Source organism: Delphinus delphis, chromosome 15, assembly GCF_949987515.2.
Source record: "Delphinus delphis chromosome 15, mDelDel1.2, whole genome shotgun sequence".
Taxonomy (NCBI): domain Eukaryota; kingdom Metazoa; phylum Chordata; class Mammalia; order Artiodactyla; family Delphinidae; genus Delphinus; species Delphinus delphis.
In genome coordinates, this window is record NC_082697.1 from 73,527,027 (window position 1) to 73,551,216 (window position 24,190).

Consider the following 24,190-nt stretch of genomic DNA (forward strand, 5'->3'; position numbering starts at 1 on the left):
CCCCTGTCGCAGTGCTGCCCTTCCTCTCCTACAACCTCAGTGACCTCAGCCGTCCTCCCTCACAATCCTCCAGGAAAGGATGCTCAGGCTCTCCATTGAGGTGACCTGGTCCTCCCAGATTTCCCTGGCCTTCGACGCCCAGGGATGCACAGGACCCGTTGCCCTGGAAACGTACGAACGATTAAGTCACTAGCCCTCCCTCGTCTCAGGTTTCTAGGTGTGGACTTGGACGCGGGAGCCACTCCCCAAGCCTATAAAAAGGCCTGGCTTAGAGGTGGGGGCCTCGCGCGCACCCAGCGCGCCGAGCCAGTGTTAGCTGGCTGGAGAGGGCGCGCCTGCTGGCCAGAGGGCCAATCAGAGCAGGGCAGGCCAGCCGGTCCGGCTCCCGGTGGCCACTTAGACGCTGGCTGAAAGCGCTGCCTGCTCTGCGATTGGGCGAGCTTCCTGCCAATCAGGGTAGGAAGCCAGCAGGGGTTCGGCCAATAACGGCAGGCGACCGGGTCAGGCCGGTCGCTCTGCGGTCGTCAGGGTGGTCGGCGAGCCCGTCGGCGCTGAGGGAGCGACGGCCCTCCGGCCCGCGCGCGCTGCGCTCTCCGCCCCTCCGGCCCCGCCCGTCGGCCGCGCCGCGTCATGCCAGGCGCTGCTGGGTGCTAGTACCCGGGCCGCCGCCCTCCCGCCCGCCTGAAGCCGCGCCCACTGCCCAGAGCCAGAGGGATGGTGGTAGTCACGGGGCGGGAGCCAGACAGCCGTCGCCCGGACGGTGCCATGTCCAGCTCCGACGCCGAAGACGACTTTCTGGAGCCGGCCACCCCGACAGCCACGCAGGCGGGGCACGCACTGCCTCTCCTGCCGCAGGAGGTACCTGGACCGAGGGCGTGCGGGGGTGCGGGAAGGGGCGCGGGGGGAGGAGCCGGTGCCAGGCAGAGCTGACCTTGGGATGTGAGCAGCGCTGCCGCGCTGAGGCAGGGGTGGGGGTCGGGCTGAGGGCGGCGCCAGAGGAGCCGTGCTCCCCTGCCCACCCCGCTCCCACCCACCACCCGACCCCACCCCACCCCCGAAATGCACCAGGTGTGTCTTCCCTGCCCCCGGCGGCACCTGGCCCTCCCATCCCCCTCCTTCCAGGATTCACTGCCAGCAGGGTTGGTACTCCCATCCCTATGTCCCACCTTACCTACTGGAGGAGGGAGGGTAGGCCGTGGGAAGGGGCCCTTGGCGCCCCAAGAGATGATAGTGTCTCCTAGAGAATCCAAGAGGAGGCCTCAGTGGTTGCCCAAACCCAGTCTCCAGCTGCCCAGAGAGTGGGGTTACGGGCTGTGTGCAGATAAGAAGCAGGCCAGTTAATAGATGTGGCCTCACTCACCTGACACCTCCATGGCTTTCCCTCCTAGCTGCTGTGCTGTGATGCACAGTGGCTTCCACTGGTCTTACTTAACGCATGTGACACTATCACACGAACACCTGAAATGACCCTCAAGAGAAGGGAAAGGAGGGAAGGTGGGGCTCTGCTGGGCAGTGAAGACAGAGGCTAGGAGGTAGGGGCTAAGGTAGTGGCAGACATGACCTGTGGAGTCCTAGGTGAAGAGACTGAGACCCAGAGGGGCACGATGGGGCTGGGTGAGGCTCTCTGGGAACTGTAGTGTCCTCTTTGGTTACGAACCAGTACTCTAAACATCGTGGGGCAGTTGTGAAAATGGGCAGATCTCCAGAAGGACTCTTTGTAATTGGAAAAAAAGAAGGGAACCGTTGGAGACCCAGGGTGCCATTTTTTGTGCACTGTCACTGGTGAGACGGTGTGGCTTGAGGAAAAAAGCACAGGACCCGGAGACCATAGGCCAGCACTCCAGTGCCAGCTCTTTCACAAATTACATGGCTCCATGTGAGTAATGTGAAGTATTATTATCTCCAAATAATATTGGGGTCCTTGGTATGCACATAAAATAGTTTTAGAGGAGCTAGCTATAGAATAAGCAGAAGGCATTTCCTGTCCTCTGGGTGCAGAAGAGTAACAGTACCTGCATTCACAGAACTGTAAGTGCCCGTCCGTTTCATTCATCCATTCATTCAGTGCATATCTGGGGCTTTACTATGAGCCAGGCACTGCACAAGACACTGGGCAACTTTGATGTAACGTATTTGTATCCTACTTTATTTCACAAAGGATTTGAAAGTTGGGAAAAAGGACTGTCTAGATAAATACACATAGACTTTCACAGAGCCAGAAAGATGTCGTAATATTGAAAAGTATGCACTGGGGTAAAATTTTAGTTAATCTGGAGGAGGTTTGTGGGAAAATTAGGGAGAACTGGCCTCATTTCTTTCAAAACCACAAACAGTGAAAGAGATTTAAAAAAATAAATAAAGGTCCTGAGCATTTTAGGGAGACCCTAGAGCTTCTCAGGGCAAATGTAGGTACCATCATTCCCTGCCCTTGCCTCCAGAACTGTAGCTGGACTGGGCACTAATCTCCCTGCACAGATTAAGGAAAGAAGTGGAGAGGTACAGAGGATGAGGAGTGGATGCCTGGCATTATTCAACAAACATCTGTGAGCCCTGCTCTGGGTGGCCTCAGGATAGGTGAACAAGATGCTGTTCCTGCCTTCAGGAAACTTGGGCAATAATAACCACCGATAGCACAAAGCTCCCGTTGTGCAGAGCTCTGTTACACAGGAGAACGTGGGCTACAGTGAAGGCACAATGGCGGGAGTGTTCAGTGAACCCTGTCTTGGGGCAGGCAAAGGACAACAGAGCAGAAATGCTCACGGAGTAGGGGACCTTGAATAGAAGCTCTCAGAATGAGTGGATGCTGCTAACCGATATGGCGCCTTGGTGTGAATTAGCAAAAGGGTGTACAGCTGGGCTGGCAGACCCCGCTCACGCAGGTGCCCCTGTGCAGTGAACAGCGCACACTGCCAGATGGGGCCATTGCATTTGCTGGATGGACAGAGGGAGGGTGGCAGGAGCGCTGGGGACGGAGAAGACAGCATGAGCAAGGGCACAAAGGTGGGGAGTTCAGGAAGTGGAAGGAGGACAGTAAAGGCTTTGAACTCTAGAGCAGAGATTGTAGGACTGCGGTGCAGAGACCTGATTTAAGAGCTGTGGGAGGATGGGGAGGACTTGGTAATTGATGAATGCAGGGAAAGGGAGGGGAGAGAAGAGGTCAGAAAGATGCCTGGGTTTGGGCCTCGGGTGGCGCTCATCAGACCCAGGAAGGCGGCAGACGGGGCAGCCCCGGCTTGCCTCCCCACCGTGGGACTAAAAGTGCCGGTGATTCCTCCCCAGTTCCCTGAGGTTGTCCCCCTTAACATCGGAGGGGCTCACTTCACCACACGCCTGTCCACCTTGCGGCGCTACGAGGACACCATGCTGGCGGCCATGTTCAGCGGGCGGCACTACATCCCCACGGATGCCGAGGGCCGCTACTTCATTGATCGGGACGGTGCGCACTTCGGGTACGTTCCTCCCTCTGCCATCAACTGCAGGGTCCTAGCAAGTGAGCAGCCCGGGCTTGGGCATGGGACTTTGATGTCTTCCATAACACCTAGAAGAGGAGATAACCTGCTGGTGGAATTTAATAAATGTGCATATTGCATTGGATCAGAATTCTTAGTTTCTTTCCCAGAGGAGGCAAGGACAACCGGAGAAACCCCAGGTGACACACATTGGCTGGATGTGATGAAACTGATTCTCTGCTATGCAAATTAAGACTGGGAAGTTGTCATCCCTGTGGAATAGGTGTGACCGCACCGAGAGGCAGGGGAGTTCCAACACAGCTTCTGGGAGAAGACCCTCAGATCCAGATTCTGGGGCTCGGCATCGCTGTTAGGGAGAAACATGGGGTGCGGCAGTGGTTCCCAAACTTCTTTCAATAGTTTGAAACAAATAAATAGGACAAAAAAAGGTGAGGGAAGGGCCAACATAGGGTTGCCATCCTGTAATTTTGCCAAGTCTTTAAAAAACAAAACACCTTCAGGGACTTCCCTGGCGGTTCAGTGGTTGCTTCCACTGCAGAGGGCACAGGTTCAATTCCTGGTGGGGGAGCTAAGATCCTGCGTACCGCACCGTGCAGCCAAAAAAAAAAACCCCCCAAAAACGAAACAACAACAGCAAAAACACACACACAAAAACCCCACTTTCAATTGTTACTGTCATTTTAACAGTAAAACATGGAACAACACAATCTCAAAAAAAGATAGCCCTTCCCAAGAGAGGACTTCTGACAACCTTACAGATAAACAATTTAAAGACTTTATGTTTTGGTTTCCTTGTTTGTGAAATGAGAAGTAATTATAGCTGCCTTGCAGGCCTGTCATGTGGATTAAATAAAGAGGCTTGGTGTGACCCCTGGCCAGGTCCTTTCAGAGTATGTGGCTGAAACTCTTTGCCCCATCCGTCTAACTTTGGAGATGACTGGAGAACTAACATGGTCTTTGACCTTGAACAAAAGGAGACCCTCCAACCACTACGTCTCTGTGCCGGCCTCCAAGTAGGATTGCCCACACTGGGAGAAGGGTCATTTTCATCCTCAGAAAGGAGCCTCGTCAAATAATTTGCTCTGAAGCATCTGGGTTTCCCCATTGGGCGGTCAGCTGCCTCCAGTGCTGAGAAAACAAAGTGTCACATCGCTCTGCAGAGCTATAAAAAGATTTTTGTTTGCAGGCTGTTTGGGAGAGGAAAGTGCTCGGCCCGGCTGGCAGCTCCCACAGCACTCTTCACTGGGCCTTGCCCGCGGTTATGTTTTTCAGGACTCACCAAGATTTGCTTACGATCCTAGAGGACTGATTTTCGAAGGAGTGATGGGGAAGGGGAACCCGGTTTGGCCCTAGGCTGATGCGCCCATACCCAGGTGGCCACAGCTGGAGAGTGGCAGGGCCAGGCAAGGGCATGGCAGTAAGCAGGATATTGTGGTGTTTATCCTCAGGCTACTGGACTCCAGTGGCCTAAGATTCATCAGCAGCCTGTGGAGCTGTTGAAAGATTCAGATAAAATAAAATAGGGATTTAGGGCATTTCTCTGCGGGTGAGCTCACGTAGCCCCAGCAGCCACCATGGAGGCTGCCTGGGCCTCCACCTGGGGCACTTTCCCGTTGTGATCAGTGCACAGCGGCTTGGACTGGAGTCTGGACCACTGTGGGTGTGGATTTGGAGTCCCCCGTGTCTGCATCTGGCTAGCTGTGGCTCCTTTAGCAAGGGTGTTCCTTAAGCTCTCTGAGCCCCACTTTTTCCTCATTTATAAAACGGACGTAAGAAAGCACTTACCCCATGTCGTTGGAAGGATTAAATGGGATAACTCCTGAATAGTGACTGACACAGATTAGTACTTGGTGAGTGTTGGCTGGTGTTGCTTCATGGTCATAGACTCACTACTGAGGTAACAGCTTGGTCTTGGGGTTTACTGATACATCCTCACAGAAAAGCCCTTCCCACACCTACCAGTGATGGGTCTGATTACTTTCAGCCCTAAAGAATCTGAAGAGAGAATTAAAAGAACTGAATTGTTATTTTAAGAAGGTGCAGTATGTGATTTTTTGTTCACTCCTGAAGCCAGTTTATTCAGGTGTCAGGGTTAGGCATTCCTCTTCTCCGTATAGCTACAGAATGATACTGATGGCAAGGATCTGTGGGGAGTGCAGAACTCTTCTACGTGGCTGGTGGGAATAAAATGCTACAACCACTTTGTCAAACAGGCACTTATGACCGAACAGTTCTCCTCCTGATGTTTACCCAAGAGGAATCGGTGCCTGAGTCCACAAGAAGTTTACAGGGAATGTTTATCACAGCTTTACTCTTATGAGACCCCAACTGGAAACAATTCGAATGTCCATCAACGGGAGAATGGGTAAATAGTTTATAGTGTATCCATACAACGGTATGCTACTTAGCGATAAAATGAAGGAAACTTCTGCTACACATGATGACGTAGGGAATCAATCTCAAAGACACTAGGTTGAGGGGAAGAAGCCAGGCACAAAAGAGAACATACTGTGTGATTCCACTTACATGCATTTCAAGAAGAGGCAAAACTAATCTTTGTTGATAGAATTAGAAGTTAGAGTGGTTGTCTCTGTAGTGATTGGCTGGGAAGAGGCACAGGGAAACTTTAATTAGGTGGACATGTTCTATATCTTGATGTATGTGGTGGTTGTGTGGGTATATTCATACGTGAAAAAGTAATTGGCCTGTACAATTAAGATGTGTACCTTTATTGGCTATTATCTGTACCTCAATTCAAAATATAATTAAGGGGCTAGATATCATATCTTCCCATTTTTCCTGTATATACTTAACAATTATAATAATAATGATACAATAACAACTACTAACACTTAGTGAGGGCTTGCTCTGTGCCAGGTATTTTCTAAGCACTTTTTATGTATTAACTTATTTAATCCCCTCATAACATTATGGGGTAGTTTTCTTATTTTCCCCCATTTTACAGAGGAGAAAGGGCACAGAGAGGTTAAGTTCACTTACCCAAGGTTACACAGCTGGCCATCTGGGTCCAGATCCTGTGCTCTAACCACTGGGTGGCACTGTCCGGATCCATTTACTCCTTCTCACCAACCCTCTTTCCTTCCTGCTCAGAGATGTGCTGAATTTCCTGCGCTCGGGGGACCTGCCGCCCCGGGAGCGCGTGCGGGCCGTGTACAAAGAGGCCCAGTACTATGCCATCGGGCCTCTCCTGGAGCAGCTGGAGAACATGCAGCCACTGAAGGGGGAGAAAGTGCGCCAAGCGTTTCTGGGACTCATGCCCTATTACAAAGGTGAGGGGCTCACTGTGCGGGGCAGTCGGGGTGTGAGGAGGGAGGGTAGCGAGGCATCTGTCAGTGCTGAGGTCTCCACCAGAACAAGTGGGTCATGGCTCGCCAAGACACCTGTCCTACTCAAGATGGGAGAGGATCCTGCTTCCCTTCCTGCCGCCCTCCCAGTCCCGCAGGAAGATTCAGATGAAATAGGGACCACCTTGCCTGCAACGTCATCAAATCGCATTTCAGAAGGGTGGTACTCATCCCATCCCCTTTGTTTCCTTTTGCCCTGCAGAACCACGATTCCTGTTTAAGTTTGTGCCCTTCATGGGCCCAGAGTCCCTTCCCCAGGGATCTGTCTCTTCCCTCTTGGGTCCACTGTCACTGGGGCTCTCTCTGTGCCCCGCCCCCCTCCCCACCCCCGTCCCACTGATGGGTGACGTGTTCACCCCCGCAGACCATTTGGAGCGGATTGTGGAGATTGCCCGGCTGCGCGCCGTCCAGCGGAAGGCCCGCTTTGCCAAGCTCAAGGTCTGTGTCTTCAAGGAGGAGATGCCCATCACCCCCTACGAGTGTCCGCTTCTCAGCTCCCTGCGCTTTGAACGGAGCGAGAGTGACGGACAGCTCTTCGAGCACCACTGCGAAGTGGATGTGTCTTTCGGGCCCTGGGAGGCCGTGGCTGACGTTTATGACCTGTTGCACTGCCTGGTCACGGACCTCTCGGCCCAGGGCCTCACCGTGGACCACCAGTGCATCGGGGTGTGTGACAAGCACCTCATCAACCACTACTACTGCAAGCGCCCCATCTATGAGTTCAAGATCACATGGTGGTGAGTAGCCCTGGCAGGGAGCAGAGTCCTGTCAGGGAGGGTGTCCGTTCCCCTTGGCAGCTCTGGGAGCAAGGTCCCTGGAAGGGCTGCTGGCTGCCCCAGAACCTGCTGAGGTGAGGACGGATCCTGAGGCACAACTCCAGGCGGACGGAGGTGCAGCCCCAGTCTCCTTGGCTGTACCTTGGGGCCAGGTTCAGGGCTGGTGGCCCACGAGGACTTGGTGCCTGCGCTCACCTGGCCTTTCCTCGAGGCACGGCAGTCTCTGCCTGAGGCTTATGGGGTCCGGCTAGCGAGGGCTTGACCAGGAAGTCCAGAGAGGTTTTGTCACTTTCTTGATCTTGCAAGAGAGTTTCTGCCCTTTTTAGAGTCACGTTACCAAACTCACGTAGGCATAACCACTCCTCCATCCTGTTCAAGAGTCCCTTCCTGTGCTCAGTGTATCAGTATGAATGTGGAACATGATGGGGGATTTACCCAAGGAGCCACCTAGAGCCCCTGGCTGAAGAAGGAACATTTTCTCTCCCTCTTCCCTCAACAGTAGCCCCACGCTTTGTTTTAGGATGTGGACTCTTTTCCTCCCAAAACATATTCTTCACCACCTTTTGGAGATGTAACCATAGTTGCCAAAGCCATGCACCAGGTTGGCCTTAGAAAAGCACAATGTTTACAGCCCTGCCTCAGGGCCTTGGCTTCTCCTACCTTCCACTAACCTTCCTTGCTTGAAGGGTTATCTTCTCATGGGGCTGGAATGCACATTTCAGGGACTCCTTTTGAAGATCCCTAAGTCAAGCAGGCAAGATGCCTAGTTGTTGTGTTATCTTTGAGATGTAACATCCTTTCTAGAGGCTCAGAATACATCCTTGACTGCTATTCCATGTTAGGATCCAATTTGTGGTGAACCTCCTTGGATGGGAACCCCTGTTGCTTTTTCCTGCCAACGTTCTCCTTCTCGGAGATTGTCTGTCTTGGGGAAGGAAAGAGAGGGCCGGAGGAGAGGCGCAGCTATCCCAGGAGCTGTGGGAAGAGAACAGCAGACCTCCGTTACGTTTGCCTCTGCACAATTCAGAGAGAAAAAGATCCACCAGCTTCTGTTCCACTGCGTTTCCTTCTCGCGCTGTCTGCAGCCTGGGGCAGCCAGTCGGGGTGTGGGCCTGCACCCCCTAGAGGAAATGCTCTGCAGCACCAGTCACTGGAACGGGAACGTTCCCTTGCTGCGTGCAGGCTTCTCCCTGTAATCGTGATTGAACTTGACTGCTCCTGGGTGTTGTTGTAGGGAGATTTTTTTTCTGTCAGCCTCATCGGTCTCAGTCTTACAAGACCAGATTGGCGAGGAGGGTAGTGGGGGAGCTGAGGAAGAGAAGGCCAAGCCCTGGGGCCTTGGCTGAGCTCCTTCACGGGGCAGGGACCCCTTGGCCCCTGTATGGGAGGATTCCAGGGCATGGTCCCCCACTCTTACACTGTATTCTTATGTGCGTGGAGCAGGTGTCCAGGCTGACATCTAAGGGGACGGTCCAGTCAGTGGTTCAGGTTCTGAGATAACATGTTCTCTCCTTGTTCTCATCCGCAAACGGCTTGTCACTTTTCCGGAGCTGATGTCCCTGCTTGGATCTTACCCTGACAGCACAGCTCTTGCCTTGTCCTCAGAGAAGGGTCTTTCATTTAAGTTGCCCAGATCGGCAAATAGATTGAACGCTAATACAGGTTCGTTTTTTGACAGACACTGAGGCAGGCTCTTCAGGAGGGAGCCAGTGTGAGGAGAGAGCAGATAGGTAAGCCCAGTGCCTGCAGTGATCCGACCTCGGCCCCTTCTCTTGCCTTCCCTGGCCCAGAGCATCGCAGCACTCGGTTATTGAGAGTCCATACACATAAGACAGGGAGGGACTGGTTCACGTAAGCTCAAGTCAGCTCAGAATCAGGCCCTGAAGACCTGCTTGGGGCTTCAGGGACGCTGGATAGGAACGCTGTCCCTGCGCCTCTTGCTGGAGCCCCTCCATTCCTCTGCCCCCGTGTTGTCCTCGCGGAGGTGCTCTGTGCCGTCGTGGGGGGACAGGGCTGTGGCCAGTAGCCCAGGCAGAGCAGGGACACTGGCGGCCAGCTTAGAGCTCCTTCTACATGGAGTAAAAGAATTCGGTGGCCCTGTTTGGCCATCGTCTGTTGAGAAGCCAAGGCCAGGCTGCGAAGCGCTCTTGGATGTGGAGGGTTTGTGGTGATCGCCTCCAAATAAAGGTCATCTCTGAGGAAGTGACTTCTCCTAGTTGGGTCCCTTTTCAGCTGTCAGCGGCCAAGCCCAGAACATAAGAAGCGTTGGGTAAGGAAGGAGGGCTCCAAAGGACGGCTGCTTCTCCCAGATTGAAAGGAAGTCTGTCTTCATGGAATTCTTGTGTGTAACGTCCTTGGGTCAAACCAAGGGGCCTGCCTTTGGAGCTTCCCTTATGTTTGACTTCGGGTACCTTTTCTCCCAGGTGCTCCATTCACTGGTTGGGAAGGTGATAGTTATAGGAAATAGGACCGCATGGTGCAATGCTAGCTGCAATTCAGTAAGAATGAAAAACTTAACTGCAGCTAAGTTTGAAAAGATTGAAACAAAACCACAGTGAAACCCAGCACACCATCCCAGGTGGGGGAATTCTTTGGGTAACGCTCTAAATAGAAGACATAGAGGAATCGTCACCATCCTTATTCTACCTCTGGTGAATTCAGCAGGCTGTCCAGCGCTTATCACGTGGAAAGCAGTCGACTGTGCTCTGAAAATTTCTGTTCTTTCTCTCTGGGGCTTGGGATGTTCTGGGAGCTGTCTGAGCCTTGTGCCTCAGGCTGCTCAGGTGATGTAATCTTCCTGTTCTGGGTTGCTCCTTGGAGGACTAGGAAATTGACATCTGCAAGCCACAGAGTGGGGTGAGCCTCACTGTGTGCTCTTGGTCTAAGTTGGATCCCGAAATGGTTAAGACATATAACAACAAAAAAACAAAAACCACTCACACTAATCATTTTGATCCCAGTTAGAATTTCAGATATCATCCTTCTGCATACCTTCTGTCTGTATTTGATTGTGCTACAAGTGAGTAAGCTTTCTCGGGTACCATTTTGCTGGGGCTCTTTCATGAAGGTGGCGCGCCTGCCTCGTGATCCTTAAAAGAGGGAGGCTTTATTCATCAGAAGCCAGAGTGTTGGGAACTGGGGTGGGAGAGGCACTTTTTGGAATTCTGGAAGAAACATACATGTATACATATGTTAATTGGAGGAAGGGCGGGCTGGCAGAGGGTCAGAGGAGGTGGGAACAGAGACGGGGAGGAGGGATAGGCAGTTGCCTCTGGGAGTGGGAGGTCGCGGGGTGGTCGGTCGTCTTCCTTCTGTACAGTGTGGGCTTTGTGTTCACAAGATAACGCTGCCTGTGTTTGTTCATTTCCTGTCTGTGAGCGCTTTGGTGCATGGAGCCTCAGTACCCTCACCTGGCATTAAAGTCAAGAATTAGAACCTGGGTGCCGTGCCTTTCTTGTTTAGACACTTAACTCCTCCCTCCTCCGCCCTCCACGCTGCCAGCAAATATGTGTTGATTTCTGCTTAAAACGTGGTATGTTTTGGGATGCCATACTAAATCAAACAGGCTCTTCCCTGAGACATGCGGCTGAGCTTCCGCCCTGACCTGAAGTTAAAGGGAGACGGGCCCCTGGAGGTTCCTCTGCAGGGAACCTCCTGCAGAGGAGGTTCCTCACCTGCTCTCCGTCCCGGCAGGCGTACTCACCCGTGCCCCCAGATTTCTGGGGTTTATAGGCAGTGCTGGCCATTCGTTCATGACCCTCAGCTTCCTCACTTGACCATTCTGTCTTTTAGGAAGTGGGTTCACCTGATCCCTTACTGAAGACCCAGTGTTCCAGTAGCTGAAAGCCCTGTACATCTTTTCTCCTCTCCTGGCCCTATACATCCAAGGCACACTCCAGTACCTCAGTAGGGGTCCCAGGGAGGCACCAGCATGGGCAGCCTCTGCTCCGTGTTCCAACATCTCCATGATGCTGGGATTGGCTGAGCCCAGCAATCCTTATAGGTATGAGAGTTGGAATACATTGGGTTGGCCTAAAAATTCGTTCGGGATTTTCCATAAGATGATACACAAACCCGAACGAGCTTTTTGGCCAACCCAGTAATAAGCAGATTCAAGGTCCAGAGGCACCATGTGAGTATCTGTCCGTGCAGCCGCCTGGAGCGGTCAAGGTGAAACTGGCAACTTGGTCCACACAATGAGGGCAGGGCAGGTTTTTCAAACACTTTGGCTTCAGAAGATGCTGCATTACATGTGCAAGATCCCAAGAGGCCAGCAGAGGAACGGCAGCTCTGGTCGTAGTGGACAGAGAAGCCGCTTCAAGCTGCAGGTAGGTGCCCATGTGCAGCAGAGGCCAGCCAAAACCCAGAGCTTCCCAGAGCAGACACAGAAAGGGACAGTCTTCTCTTACAGCGGCTGACTGGCGTGCCAGAAGAGGAAACTGAACTCCCGCGCACCCTTTTGCCAACCATGTGCCTTTACATCCCACCCGTTCAAAGTGGAAAGTAACACAGAGACTCCTTGGGACCTTACGTCTGTCTCCGTGCCTGACTTGCACTTGGAGTCATTTGTATTAGTCAGGAGGGAAAAAACCACACGGTAATTTGAATAATATATACCTTTAATATAAATAGCTATTAATTATAGGAAGATTGGAGTAATGAGGGATTGGCTAATAAAGAGTAGAGATAACTATAAAGAATATAGGAATAGCAGATGTAAGAAGCAGCCACTAGGGCAGAGAGAGAGCGTCCAAGGACGAGTACCCCGTCCCCCCAGAGCTGATACCCAGACCTTTTTTGGAGAAGGCGTGACCATGGCTCACCGAACAGTAGAGGGAAGCCTACTTGGGGGAACTTGCTGGAAACCCACCCTCTGGGATGCTGGAAAAATCCGTTCCTTGGGAGGTGTCTTGCCAGAGGCCCTCCATGGCAAAACCACCCCAGGGGAGTGCCGGGGAAAGCTGTGGGCCTCTTTGTGCTGCTGACTACCCTGCATGGCAGGAGCTGGGTGCTGGAGAAGCTGTGTGAGCTGTGAGCAAGCACACCTGAGCCAGAAAGGAAACATCTCCCTCCTTGCAGTGTCTCACCAATGCCCTCTACTAACAAAGAATCATATCATGTTAGTCGGCAAAGGCAAAAACTACTCCTAAGTCCCAACCCAATTTTTGCGGAGGCAACGAAGGATGAATATGGGACTAAAAGGCAGTCAGTACCTGGCACATCATCTACATGTGCTGATGACTCCGCAGATGTATACTCCTGTCCAGGCTTCCTGCCTCAGCCTCGAATTATACACCCAATAACCTGCCAAATATTGCCACTTCAATATCTGTTAGCCAGCTCAAACTTAATACATCCAGATGGAATTCCTGATCTCCCCTCCCACCCCAAACATCCTCATTCCACCTCCTCCCTCTCAGGAAGTGGCACCACCGTGCACCCAGTCAACAAAAACCTGCATCACCTTTCACTCCCCTCCTTCACCTTCCCCTTCTCCTTGCGATCCATCACCAAGTACTTGAATACATCTTCAAGCTGTATCGAGTTTTCACAGATTCGCTTGTTTGACTCACCATCATCTTTCATCCTGAGTTACTACAAAGGCCTCCTGGCTTAATTTGGCTCTCAATTACCCCGACTAACCTATTCTCCAGAATAGTCTTTTGAAACGGTTGATTAGATCCTGCACTATGCTGACTTAAAACCCTTTGCTTTTTTCTTTTTTTAATTAATTTTTATTGGAGTAGAGTTGATTTACAATGTTGTGTTAGTTTCGGGTGTACAGCAAAGTGAATCAGTCATACATATACATATATCCACTCTTTTAAAAATTCTTCTCCCATATAGGCCATTACAGAGTATTGAGTAGAGTTCCCTGTGCTATACATTAGGTCCTTATTATCTATTTTATATATAGTAGTGTGTATATGTCAGTCCCAATCTCCCAATTTATCCCTTCCCCCATGGTAACCGTAAGTTTGTTTTCTACATCTGTGACTCTGTTTCTGTTTTGTAAATAAGTTCAAACCCTTGGCTTTTAAAATGAAATTGGAAAGGCTAACCATGTTTGATCTGGTTCCTGCCAACCCTTCCAGCCCCAACACACCACCCTGCTCCTTGTTTCCCATCCTCCACCCTGGCCTTCTTTCAGTTCCTGCCTCAGCTTTTTGTGATTGACATTTCCTCTGCCTGGGATGCCCTTCCCCCCACCCTTCTCATTTATGGCTGGCTCCTTTTCATATTTTATGTTCCAGCTCAAATGTTACATACTCAGTGAGACCTTCTCTGACCATGCCATCTCAAGCATACTCCCTCCCATTACCATCTATCACGTCACCCTATTTCTTTATAGCCTTTATTACCAATAGTAGTTGTTTGTTATGTCTCTATTTTCTTTCAAATAAGCCCCTCGAGGGCATAGATTTTGCCTCTGTTGTTCACACCTATATCCCAATGCTTGGAACAGTCAGTGCCTGGAAAAGAGGTGCTCATAGTCAAGATCTGTTAAACAATCTGTCCAGTATATGGACAGGAGACCACTTGGAGCATCTTAGTATTACCATGGCCTGTGATTAAAGTCAGTGGGAAACTGCAAAAGGCCAATCCAGGCAGGATTACTAATGGGCCAGACCTTTCGTGAGTGAAAGTTTGGGTCACCCCACCAGGTAAAGAGATTGAGTATGGAGATTAAGTTTGATATAAGGAGATGCATATGGGTGCCAAGTTGACAGGGGGTGGAGTTATGAGAGCTAATTGTATGTGTCATCTTGATTGGGCCACAGTGCCCAAATATTTGGTCAAACATTATTCTGGATGTTTCTGTAAGGGTGTTTTTGGATGAGATTTACATTCAAATCAGTGGACTTGGAGTAAAGCAGATTACCCTCCATAATGTGGGTGGACCTCATCCAATCAGTTGAAGGCTTGAATAGAACAAAAGGCTCCCTCAGGCAGAGGGAATTCTGACTGCCGTCTGTCTTCAGACTTCACTGAAACACCAGCTCTTCCTGGTTCATCAGCAGACTGCCTTTGAACTTGAACTGTAATTCTTTCCTGAGCCTCCAGCCTGCCAGCCTCTCCCATCAGATTTTGGACCCACCAAGCCTCCACAGTCACATGGCCCAATCCCTTAAAATAATTATCTTCCTATATATACTGTATCTATCTATCTGTCTATCTATCCCAGGATATGTTATCTCTATATATATATCGTTATTCTAGAAAGAGATTTAGATACATCCTAGGAGAATATATATAATGAAATGCAAAGGTAGCATACCACATGTTTTGCCACCTTACTATTTTCATTTAACGTTATCTTTTGGAGATCTGTTCCTTTCAGTTCATGTAGAGCTGCCCCTCCCCCCCTTTAAAAATTTGATAGTATTCCATTAAAAATATGTTCCACAAAACTATTTAAAAATAGTTTCTGCTGCCTTTTGAGATACACATGCCTCTAACTATTTATCAACAGATTAATAAGCCTTTCCCACATTTAAGCAAATACAGCCCTCAGCTCTCTTGTTCTTGATATGATAAAGACTACTTAGAAACGTTAAAAAAAAAAAAAGGAAAAGTAAGATGGAGGTCTTGGGTTTTTTAGCTGATTGATTCTATAATGCTTATAGATTTGAGTCATGGTTGACCACAATATGGTTCAGCAAGAGAGAATGTACTCCTTTGCTTATGTGAATGATCTGTTTTCCTTGATTTTGGGTCCTATGGAAAATGGCTTAAGTTACGTGGTTCCTGGATTGCTTCTCACTTGGGAACTTGGCAATTTGATGAGCCCTTCTGCTGTCACTAATCTGATTTTCTCCCAGAGTCTATCCCTGCGGCTTTCCCCTGGGTTGCTTCATTCTTAGGCAGCCTTTATCTACTACTGCAGAGATCGCCTTTGCCAGAAAACCAGAGAAGAGAGAGCGTCACTTTCCTGAAAGCTAGAGAAGTCCTAGAAAGGAATTATGGGCAATCCTCACGCATTTGTTGAGGCCAGGGGAATGGCAGAGCTCACATGCCTATTCTTGGAGCCAAGGGATAGGGTCATCAATGGCTGAACTCTGTGGGCTAATAATGTAGGGAGGTGCGGTTCCCCCAAAAGAAGCTAGGTAGACAAAAACCACACATCCTCTACTAGTTCTACAAAAGTGTATACTCTTTCTCTCTTCTGATAGGGACCTCTGTTTTCACTGGTAGACATTAGTCATAGCCACGTCTATGAGTTTAGCACAGATCTCTAGCTGTTAATGGTTTCTTAAAGTCTTGCATTCTGCAAAAACCAACAAAAAAAATAATTTCCTCTGTGGGGTGAAGTAGGAGAAAAGGGGGAGAGGGTCAAGTTTTAACTCCTTTTCTCTTTAATGTATATATTAAATGGTTTGGTATTAGTTTTTGATGAACTGATATGTGTCCTATCATATAGCAAGTAGAAAATTTAATTCTCCTTCTCTATGATAGTGATGTGATTTTACTATTACAAACCAGGCAAGTCTCATTAAGAAAGATTTGTTTCTTTTATATAACTGCTGCAAGAAAATGTTGCAACTGACAAGGGCTTATCTCCAAAATATACAAACAGCTCATACAACTCAACAACAAAAAATCAAACAACCCAATCAAAAATGGGCAGAAGACTTTAATAGACATTTCTCCAAAGAAGACATACAGGTGGCCAGTAGGTACATGAAAAGATGCTCAACATCACTAATTATTAGAGAAATGCAAATCAAAACTACAATGAGATACCACCTCACACCGGTCAGAGTGGCCATCATTAAAAAGTCTACAAATAACAAATGCTGGAGAGGGTGTGAAGAAAAGGGAACTCTCCTACACTGTTGGTGGGAATGTAACTTGGTGTGGCCACTATGGAGAATAGTATGTAGGTTCCTCAGAAAACTAAAAATAGAATTACCATATGTTCCAGCAGTTCCACTCTTGGGCATATACCTGGACAAAACTATAATTCAGAAAGAAACATGCACCCCTATGTTCAAGCAGCACTATTCACAATAGGCAAAACATGGAAACAACCTAAATGTCCATTGACAGATGAATGGATAAAGAAGATGTGGTACATATATACAATGGAATACTACTCAGCCATAAAAAAGAACAAAAAATGCCATTTACAGCAATATGGATGCAACTAGAGAGTATCATACTAAGTGAAGTAAGTAAGATAGAGAAAGACAAATACTATATGATATCACTTATATGTGGAATCTAAAATATGGTACAAATGAACTTACCTACAAAACAGAAACAGAGTCACAGACATAAAGATCAGACTTGTGGTTGCCAAGGGGCAGGGGGAGGGAAAGGGAAGGGAAGGACTGAGAATTTGGGGTTTGTAGATGCAAATATTTAGAATGGATAAACAGTCCTACTGTATAGCACAGGGAACTATATAATTGCTGCAAGAAATAATGGCTCAATGTTATATAAAGTCAAAATTCCTGTCTTAGTCACACATTATTAAAATTTGAAATGATAGGACAATTTGAACATGAAAATAAATAATTATAGCAATGGGTTATAACCCATTGAATAAATAAGAATCCATGAATTCATGTTGACACAAATGAATAAATAATTACATAAAAGAGGTAGAAAGGAAAGTTCTTAGAGTAAAATGTCAGCTAATAAATATAGAGAAAGAATGATGGGGTTAGAAAACCTCCATTTAGCAACCATCGTAATTATAACTGAATCATCATTAATCATCAAAGTATTTTCCTATAAATTACTAATTAATTATAAAGGTAAAAATAGTAACTTCACAGTGGAGACACCTGAAAGACTCCACCTTAATCATTAACCAAAGTTGTTAGCCAAAATGGGACAAACAGACATCATGCACATCACCTATCAATGCCTTGAGGAGAATACAACATTATGCCAGTGATTTTTCTGCCAAAAAATGAATAACCTGAATCTAATCATGAGAAAAAGTCGGAGAAACCCAAAGTGAAGAACATCTTTTAGAATGACCATCTTATACTTTACAAAAATGTCAAGATTATGAAAGACAAATTGAAATGGAAGAACTATTCCAGATTAAAGAAGGCTAAAGAGACATGGCAATTAAGTGATCCTGGGTTAGATTTGGGATCAGGAAAAACAATAGCTATAAGGGGCATTTTGGGGACAATTGAGAATTGAATAAAGGCTGTAGATTAAATAATGGAATTTTATCAATGTTAATTTTCCTGATTTTGATAATTTTGCTTTGGTTTTTCTCAGAGAATATCTTTATTCTTAGGAAATACACACTGAAATATGTCAGCATCAAGAACCATGATATTTGCAAGTTAAATTCTTTAGGAAGAAAGTGAGATAGAGAGGGTGCAAATGATAAAGAAAATGGGACAAATCTACAAGTTCAAGAAGCTCAAAAAACTCCACGTAAGATAAAGTCATAGGGCTTCCCTGGTGGCGCAGTGGTTGAGAGTCCGCCTGCCGATGCAGGGGACACGGGTTCGTGCCCCGGTCTGGGAAGATCCCACATGCCGCAGAGCGGCTGGGCCCGTGAGCCATGGCCGCTGAGCCTGCGCGTCTGTGCTCCGCAACGGGAGAGCCCACAACAGTGAGAGGCCCGTGTACCGAAAAAAAAAAAAAAAAGTCATAGAGACCCACAGCAAAACACATTGTAATCAAACTGTAGAAAGCCAAAGGAAAATACTATGGAAGCCAGAAGGGAGTCAGATGTCATATTTAAAGTGTTGAAATAAAAACCTGTCAACCAAGAATTCTGTATCTGGCAAAACTATTCAAGAATGAAGGAGAAATTAAGACATTGTTACTAGTAGACCTGCTCTGTGAGAAATGCTAAAAGGACTTCTTTGGGCTGAAGAAAGAAGGACACCAGAAGAAGCCACATGGAGAAATAAGAACACCAGTAAAGATAAATACCTAGGTAAACGTAAAAGCATTATTGTACTAAAGGTTTATAACTCCTCTCTTTTCCCCTATGTGATTTAAAAGACATATATGCATAAAACATTAATTATAAACCTGTGCTGATAGGCACACAATTTATAGAGATGAAATCTGTGACAATAACAGGATAAAATGAGAGGGACATAGTTGTATTGGAAGCAGAGTATATACTATTTTAAATAAGTTGGTATTATTCAAACTAAGTTGTTATGAGTTCAAAATGTCAATTGTAATCCCAAAGGTAACCACTAAGAAAATAACGAAAAAAATGTACAGAAAATGAAAATGGTAGGCTACAGAAAAACAATTAAATACCAAAATATGAGGTAATGGAAGAATTGAGGAAAAAAATATAAGCTATATAGAAAACAAGAAGCAAAATGGCAGAAGTAAGTCATTATTTAGCAGCAATTACTTTATTTGGTTTGTTTGTTTGCTTTTTAATATAGTCAATCGTAGCAATTACTTTAAATGTAAATAGATTACACTCTCCAATTTAAAGTCAAAGATTGGCAGAACGTATTTCCCAAAAAGTTCCATCTATCTGCTCTCTATAAGAAATTCACCTTAGATACAAAAACACAAAGAGGCTGGAAGTAAAAGGATGGAAAAATATATTCCATGAAAACAGTAACCAAAGGAGAGTTGGGGAATGTAAAAAAAAAGTTGGACTTCCCAGGTGGCTTAGTGGTTAAGAATCCGCCTGCCAATGCAGGGGACATGGGTTCGAGCCCTGGTCCGGGAAGATCCCCCATGCCACGGAGCAACTAAGCCCGCGCGCCTACAGCCCGTGCTCCGCAACAAGAGAAGCCACCGCAGTGAGAAGCCTGCACACCGCAACGAAGAGTAGCCCCTGCTCACCGCAAGTAGAGAAAGCCCATGAGCAGCAATGAAGACCCAGTGCAGCCAAAAATTTAAAAATTAATAAGTAAATAATTTTTAAAAAAAAGGTTATAAGAGACAAGAAAGACATTATAGACTGAAAAAGATTTAATCCAACAAGATGATGTAACAATTATATGCATATATACACCTAATAACCAAGCACCAAATATATATGAAACAAACAAAAAAGGCAGATTTAAAGGAGACATCAACAGTTTTACAATCAGAGTTGGAGACTTCACTATCCCGCTTTCAATAACGGATAGAACAACCAGAGACGAGATCAGTAAGGAAAGAGAGTACTTGAATGACACTATAATCCAATGAGACCTAACAGACATATATAGAATACTTCACCCAACAATAGTGGATACACACAGAACATTGTCCAGAATAGAACATATGTTGGGCCACAAAGAAAAGCCTTAGTAAATTTTGAAAGGTTGAAATCATACAAAGTATCTTTTCTAATCACAATGGAATGAAACTAGAATCAGTAACAGAGGGAAACTCACAAAAATGTAGAAATTAAAAAACATGCTTTTAACCAACGGTCAAAGAAGAAATCACAAGGGAAATTAAAAAATACTTTGAGACAAATGAAAATGAAAACACAACGTACAAAACCTTTGGAACGACGTGAAAGCAGTGCTCATTAGGAAATTTGTAGCCATAAACATCTACATTAAAAAAGAAGGATCTCAAATCAATAACGTAACTGTACACCTTAAAGTAACTAGAAAAATGAAGAGCAAATTGAACCAAAGCTAGCAGAAGGCGGAAAGTAAAGATTAGAGTAGAGATAAATGGAATAGAGAATAGGAAAACAAGAGAATATAGAAAATCAATAAAACCAAAACTTGTTTTTTTTTAAAGATCATCAAAATTGACAAGTCTTTAGCTAGATTGACTAAGAAAAAGAGAAAACAAATTGCTAAAATCAGAAATAAAAGAGGGGACATTACTACTGACTTTACATAAGTGAAAAGGATTATGAGAATTCTATGAAAATATGTGCACCAACAAATTGAATAACTAAATGTAATGAACTAATTCCTAGACACATAAATCCTACCAAGTCTGAATCACAAAGAAATAGAAAATCTGAATATACTTATAACTAGTAAGGAGACTGAATCAGTAGTCAGAAGTTTCCCAACAAGTAAAAGCCCTGGACTTTATGGCTTTGCTGGTGAATTCTACCAAATGCTTAAACAACTAATATCAATCCTTCTCAAATTCTTCAGAAAGAAATTGAAAGTGGAGAGAATGCTTTCTAACTTATTCAGTGAGGCCAGCATTGCCCTAATACTGAGCCAGATAAAGACACTACAAGGAAACTACAGACCAATACTCCTTAAGAACATTAATATAAAAATCCTCCCTTTCCAACCCGGGACGGGCAGGATGGCTCCGGCAAAGAAGGGCGGTGAGAAGAAGAAGGGCCGGTCCGCCGTCAACAAGGTGGTGACCAGAGAATACACCAACAACATTCACAAGCGCATCCATGGAGTGGGTTTCAAGAAGCGTGCCCCTCAGGCACTCAAAGAAATCCGGAAGTCTGCCATGAAGAAGATGGGAACTCCATATGTATGCATTGACACCAGGATCAACAAAGCTGTCTGGGCCAAAGGAATAAGGAATGTCCTATACCATATCCGTGTGCGGTTGTCTAGAAAACGTAATGAAGATGAAGATTCACCAAACAAGCTCTATACGTTTGTTACCTATGTATCTGTCACCACTTTCAAAAATCTACAGACAGTTAATGTGGATGAGAACTAACTGTGCTTGTTCAATAAAGTTACAGAACCACCAAAAAAAAAAAATTCCTCAACAAAATACTAACGAAGAATCCAGCAGCATATTAAAAAGGTTACATGCTGTGACCAAGTGGGATATATTCCCGGAATATACAATGATGGTTCAACATATGAAAATTGATCAAATGTTATTCACTATATTGAAAAAACTACCCAATCTTCTCAATTGATACAGAAAAGGCTTGTGACACAATTTAATACCCTTTCATGATAAAAACACTACAAAAAACTAGGAATATAGATATAAGAAAGCTACATATAAAAAACCCATAGCTAACATTGTACTCAGCAGTGAAAGATTAAAAGCTTATCTGCTAAAATAAGAAAGAAGACAAGGATGACTGTTTTTGCCAATTCTATTCAATGTAGTATTGGAAGTTCTAGTTAGAGCAACTAGGCGAGAAAAGGAAAAGCCATCCAAACTGAAAAGGAAGGAGTAAAATTATCTGTTTGAAGCTGATATGATCTTATATGTAGAGAACCCTAAGGATTCCCCCCACCACACACACACACACAACCTGTTAGAAGCAATAGACGAATTGAGCAATGTAGTAGTACGGAATCAACACAGAAATCAGTTGCATTTCTAATAATGAACAATCCAAAGAGGAAATTAGGAAAAGAGTTCCACCTACAATATCATCAAAAAGAATAAAATACTTAGGAATTAATTAAGGAGGTGAAAGACTTGTACACTGAAAACAGCAAAACCATTGCTGAAAGAAATGAAAGACGATGTAAATAAATGGAAAGACATCTCATGTAAATTGGTTTGTTGTTGAATTTTAGGAGTTCTCTATATATTCTGGATAACAGTCCCTTATCACAGATAGGTGATCTGCAAATATTTTTTTCCTATTCTGTGAGTTGCCTTTATACTCTGTTGATTGTTGCCTTGGATGCACGAAAGTTTTTAATTTTGGTAAGTCCAATATGTCTATTTTTTTCTTTTATTACCTGTGCCTTTGGTGTCATATCTAAGAAATTATTGCCAAATCCAATGTTTTGAAGCTTTTCTCCCCCGTGCTTCCTTCTAAATTTTATCTTTTACATTTAGGTCTTTCATCCATTTTGAGTTAATTTTTTTACATGGTGTTGGGTAAGGGTCCAACTTCACTCCTTTGCATGTAAATTTTATATTATGTATATTTTACAATTAAAAATAAAGTTAAAAAATTAATACCCTTTGATTAGAAAAACACCCAGTAAACCAGGAATAGCAGGGAACTTCCTCAACATGATAAAGACCATGTATGAAAAACCCACTGGTAACATCATATCATGGTGAAAGACTGAAAGTTTTTTTCACTAAGATTGGGAACAAGACAAGGATGTGTAGTTTAAGCACTTCTATTAGTATGTTTTCATTTCTCTCTGGTAGATTCATCTTACCTAACTTTTCTGCAGAATTTGACTCATCTGATCAATCCCTTGGCTTTCTCTCTCTCCTTAGCCTCCACATTACTCCTCTTTTATAGTTTTCCTCTTTTTTTTTTCTCTTTGATGGCTCTTTTTCTTTTGACACACTCCAGGATTTACTCTTAGCCCTCTTTTATCTTCACTTTTTCCAATGGGACTGATTTTTATAAGTTAATATGCAAAACAACACATAAATTGAAATAAAGAATAATACAGTGAGTAGCCATATACCTATCACCCAGCTCAAGAACTAAAACATTGCCTGTTCAGTTGACTGTAACTTTGGTGCCCCTTTCCAATAGCCTTTACTGCCACCCCTTCTCCCAGAGGGAAGTGTGGTAGTTTGTTGCATTAATGGCCCCAATGAGTCAGACTTTGTCCTCACTTTTGCTAGTCCCCTCCCACTTTGACTTTGGAGTTTGCCCCTTACCTTTTGATCTCTTCTCCTTTCTCTCCTCAGTTCACTGCTACAGCTACACAAGTTGGCATCAGGAGGGCCTTTGCACTTGCTGTTCCCTGTGCCTAGAACACTCTTGCCCAAATACTTGCATAGTACTGTAGTATAGCTAGCTCCCTAACCCTTTGCTCTGGTCATCTTCTCAGCCAAGGCTTTCCTGTCCACCCTAAAACATCAAACTTCCTGGTTGCACTGGCTATCCCTCTCCCTTGCATTATTCTTTTCCATAGCAATGGTCACTATGCTATGTACTTTTGTAAATAATTTATTGTTTGGTGGCTCCTCCACCTCTTCCCTAGAATGTAAGCTTCTCAGCTTAGGTACTTTTTTTTTTTTTTTTTTTTAATAGTCTGGTATCCTCAGCCTAGCATACATTAGGTACTGTAGGGGAGGGAAAATAATTTTCCCTCTGAGTTCTCTTCTGAGTTCTTGGCTGAAACCCTTATAATAAAAGAGTAACAAAGAGGAAAACAAATAGAGATTTGTTAACATGTATACCTCACATATATATAGGAGATACCCAGGGAAAAGGCTTAGAATGCCAACTTAAATACCATTTTCCGGTGAAGACAAACAAGGAAAGGTGTCTGTTGGGGGGGTGGGGTGGGGGGAGGGTGGAGACCAGTTATGGAGGTGACCAGGGAAAGAAAACTAAACAAGCTAAGAAGTTTGTTATACAGGTTTAAGTCAGTGTCTTCTCCACTGATGAGTCTCTAGTGATTTATTAGAGTTGTCCTTTTCTTCCAGGTACAGCGGGGGAGACACTTTTACAAATAGCGATTTCCTTCCTAAATGTACGTTTCCCTTACAAAAGGTTAACTTCTAGTTTATTTTCAGGGCTTCTCTGTGTTTACTTTCTCAGAATAAGCCCTATGTCAAAGAGGCATATTTTGGGGTGGCATATTCTGCTACCTTCCAGCGTTTAGGAATAATTTGAGGAACAAATCAATCTCCATTTTGCAAATAACGAGCAAAGACTGAGGTATTAGGCAAACTGTCCAAAATCGCAGAGGCAGCATTTAGCAAACCTGGGATTCCAACCCAGGGCTCCCTC

General features: G+C 45.7%; 2 protein-coding genes across 2 annotated transcripts; both read left to right on the top strand.

The window, feature by feature from the left end:
* The first annotated feature begins 524 nt into the window (after positions 1 to 524).
* On the top strand, positions 525 to 11,038 carry KCTD7 (potassium channel tetramerization domain containing 7). Its single transcript, XM_060032194.1, has 4 exons — positions 525 to 858; positions 3,280 to 3,449; positions 6,582 to 6,760; positions 7,200 to 11,038. The coding sequence occupies exons 1-4, from the start codon at positions 715 to 717 to the stop codon at positions 7,574 to 7,576; spliced, it is 870 nt and encodes a 289-aa protein (XP_059888177.1). The 5' UTR covers positions 525 to 714; the 3' UTR covers positions 7,577 to 11,038.
* Positions 11,039 to 20,844: 9,806 nt separating this feature from the next.
* LOC132438845 (large ribosomal subunit protein eL31-like) lies at positions 20,845 to 21,222 on the top strand. Its single transcript, XM_060033126.1, has one exon. It carries the CDS (start codon positions 20,845 to 20,847, stop codon positions 21,220 to 21,222), a length of 378 nt encoding a protein of 125 aa, XP_059889109.1.
* The last annotated feature ends 2,968 nt before the right edge of the window (positions 21,223 to 24,190 follow it).